The following is a 2,199-nucleotide window of genomic DNA, read 5'->3' as shown; positions in this document are numbered from 1 at the left end:
TCTGATGTTTACTGAGGTATTATTTTTAGGCTGTTACTGCCCCAATGTCAATGTCGAATGCGATTGCTATAGAAGCTTACAAGAAGTATGTCCTAGTTTCACTCATTGTGAATGGACAGGTACACTTCCACTCTGCACTCTCTACTGCTGTCTAATGCAGTCCTACAGGAGTGAATTTTTTAGGAAACTTTACCTAATGACTTGATAGTGACAGGAGAGGATTCTGCAGAGATTGATGTGTTTAACAAATAGATGACCTCAGAGTTTGAGATGAGTGATTTGGGGCTACTTTCATTCTATCTTGGGATTGAGGTTGATCAGCAGAAAGATTTTGTCACACTCAAACAGTCTAGCTATGCCAAGAAAGTATTGAGTCAGTTTGGTATGGAGGATTGCAATCCTACCAAAATCCCAATGAATCCAAGAGCTAAACTAGATGAAGATAAGGGTGGAGAAAGAGTTGATGCCACTGAGTACAGGAGCGTCATTGGTTTGATATATTTGTTGCATACTAGGCCTGATCTGTCTTTCTCAGTTGGGATGGCCAGTAGGTACATGGAGAAGTCTACTATGAAGCATCAAAGAGCAGTAAAGCAGATACTGAGATATTTAAAGGGAACTGTGAATCTTGGGTTGGTGTATACTCAAGGTGGAAAGGAGGAAGAAATAGTGGGATACACTGATAGTGATTTGGCTGATGATCTAGTTGGGAGAAGAAGCACAATAGGTATGAGCTTAGAGACGATAATACAATGGTCTCCTTATTCCACAGAAGCAGAACTTATTCAGGAGGTATAGCTGATGTAATTTGATGGCTGTAAATGTAGCTATATTTTCAACTATTTGGCTATAATGTAATTTGATGGTCTCCTTATTCCACAGAAGTAGAACTAATATTTGTGTTAAGATGTATTTAAAGGTTTTTTAAGGTTCTATGGATATAAGAAATCAAAATGAAATAAAAATTTTGAAGCCGGGATAAATAGAGGGTTGAGTGGGACTTCTCTTATGACTTAAAGTTGGTAAAATTAGAATGATACTAGGTTTAAGTTGCAGAGATGACACCTAGAGTGTTGCAAGCTCAACCATATGAAAGAACTCAAGAGCTACTATCGAGTACGTGGGCTCTGGATACCTTCAGCGAGGTCATAAATGACTCTCAGGAGGGTGTAGAGCAGGTCGATTAGCCAAGAGCAAGTCTAGCTTAGGTTACTTCATCGACTTAGCAGATAAGGCATAACCAAGATATATATATATTAAAAATGATTGAATTTTTTGTAATAGACTATAACCAACTTGTAAACCAATCAAGATAAGACTATATCTTTACCCTTATTTCACAGTTTACAACAAGAGCTACGGAGCCCATCTATAGCAATACGCCAATACCAATAATAGATAATAGTTGCAACCCTTCTACTCACGATTAACCCAAATATAAAACATCATGACACATGACACCTCTTATTTGAACTAGTATAAAAATATGTGTCCCATTTACTGCTAAAACACCGATAGATAAACTACAAAACAACGGCAGCAGTATACTACGAGAGATACGGGAGAATTGACTTAATAAAGAATATTCATGCTCCATTGGCCATTGCTTTAAATATTAGTGCATACCATAATATTACGGGGAAAAAAGATTGAACACCATAATATTATCAATGATCTCATGCTAAAGAAGCAACTTACTTATAATCCAACAGTGGGCGATGGAATTCCAAATGGTCGGAGGAGGGAGCAGGGATGTCGGGGCGCACTAGCACCAGGGCCGGTGGAGGGAGAGCGGACATCGGAGTGCACGGCGGGAACCAGAGCCACCGGGGAGGGAGCAGGGACATTGGGGCGCAATAGCACCCCGGTCGGCAGAGGGAGAGCGGACACCAGAGCGCACGGCGGGTACCACAGCCTCCGGGGAGGGAGCAGGGACGTCGGGGCGCACCAGCACTAGGGCTAGCAGAGGGAGAGCGAACACCGGAGTGCATGGCGGGCCAGGTACTAGAGCCGCCAGGGAGGGAGCACGGGCACCGGTAGTGGAAACCCTAGCTGCCATGGGAAGGGGAACGGTGGCGAAAATCCTAGCCACCAGGCGGAACAGCGGCGCGTAGGGCAAGAGACGGATCGGGGGTTGGAGGCGGAACGGGGGAGGTATGGTGCGACGAAGGTAGGGTATGGAGGCGGTCGAGGTAGGGC

At 43.8% G+C, this 2,199-nt stretch overlaps 1 protein-coding gene across 1 annotated transcript; it reads left to right on the top strand.

Moving 5' to 3' along the window:
* Window positions 1-252: 252 nt before the first annotated feature.
* On the top strand, window positions 253-798 carry LOC136480511 (uncharacterized mitochondrial protein AtMg00810-like). Its single transcript, XM_066478035.1, has one exon. It carries the CDS (start codon window positions 253-255, stop codon window positions 796-798), a length of 546 nt encoding a protein of 181 aa, XP_066334132.1.
* Window positions 799-2,199: the final 1,401 nt, after the last annotated feature.

The sequence above is a fragment of the Miscanthus floridulus genome, chromosome 9 (assembly GCF_019320115.1).
Source record: "Miscanthus floridulus cultivar M001 chromosome 9, ASM1932011v1, whole genome shotgun sequence".
Lineage (NCBI taxonomy): Eukaryota > Viridiplantae > Streptophyta > Magnoliopsida > Poales > Poaceae > Miscanthus > Miscanthus floridulus.
Note: the sequence above shows the minus strand (reverse complement) of the source record. Positions and strands in the feature narration are given on the sequence as shown.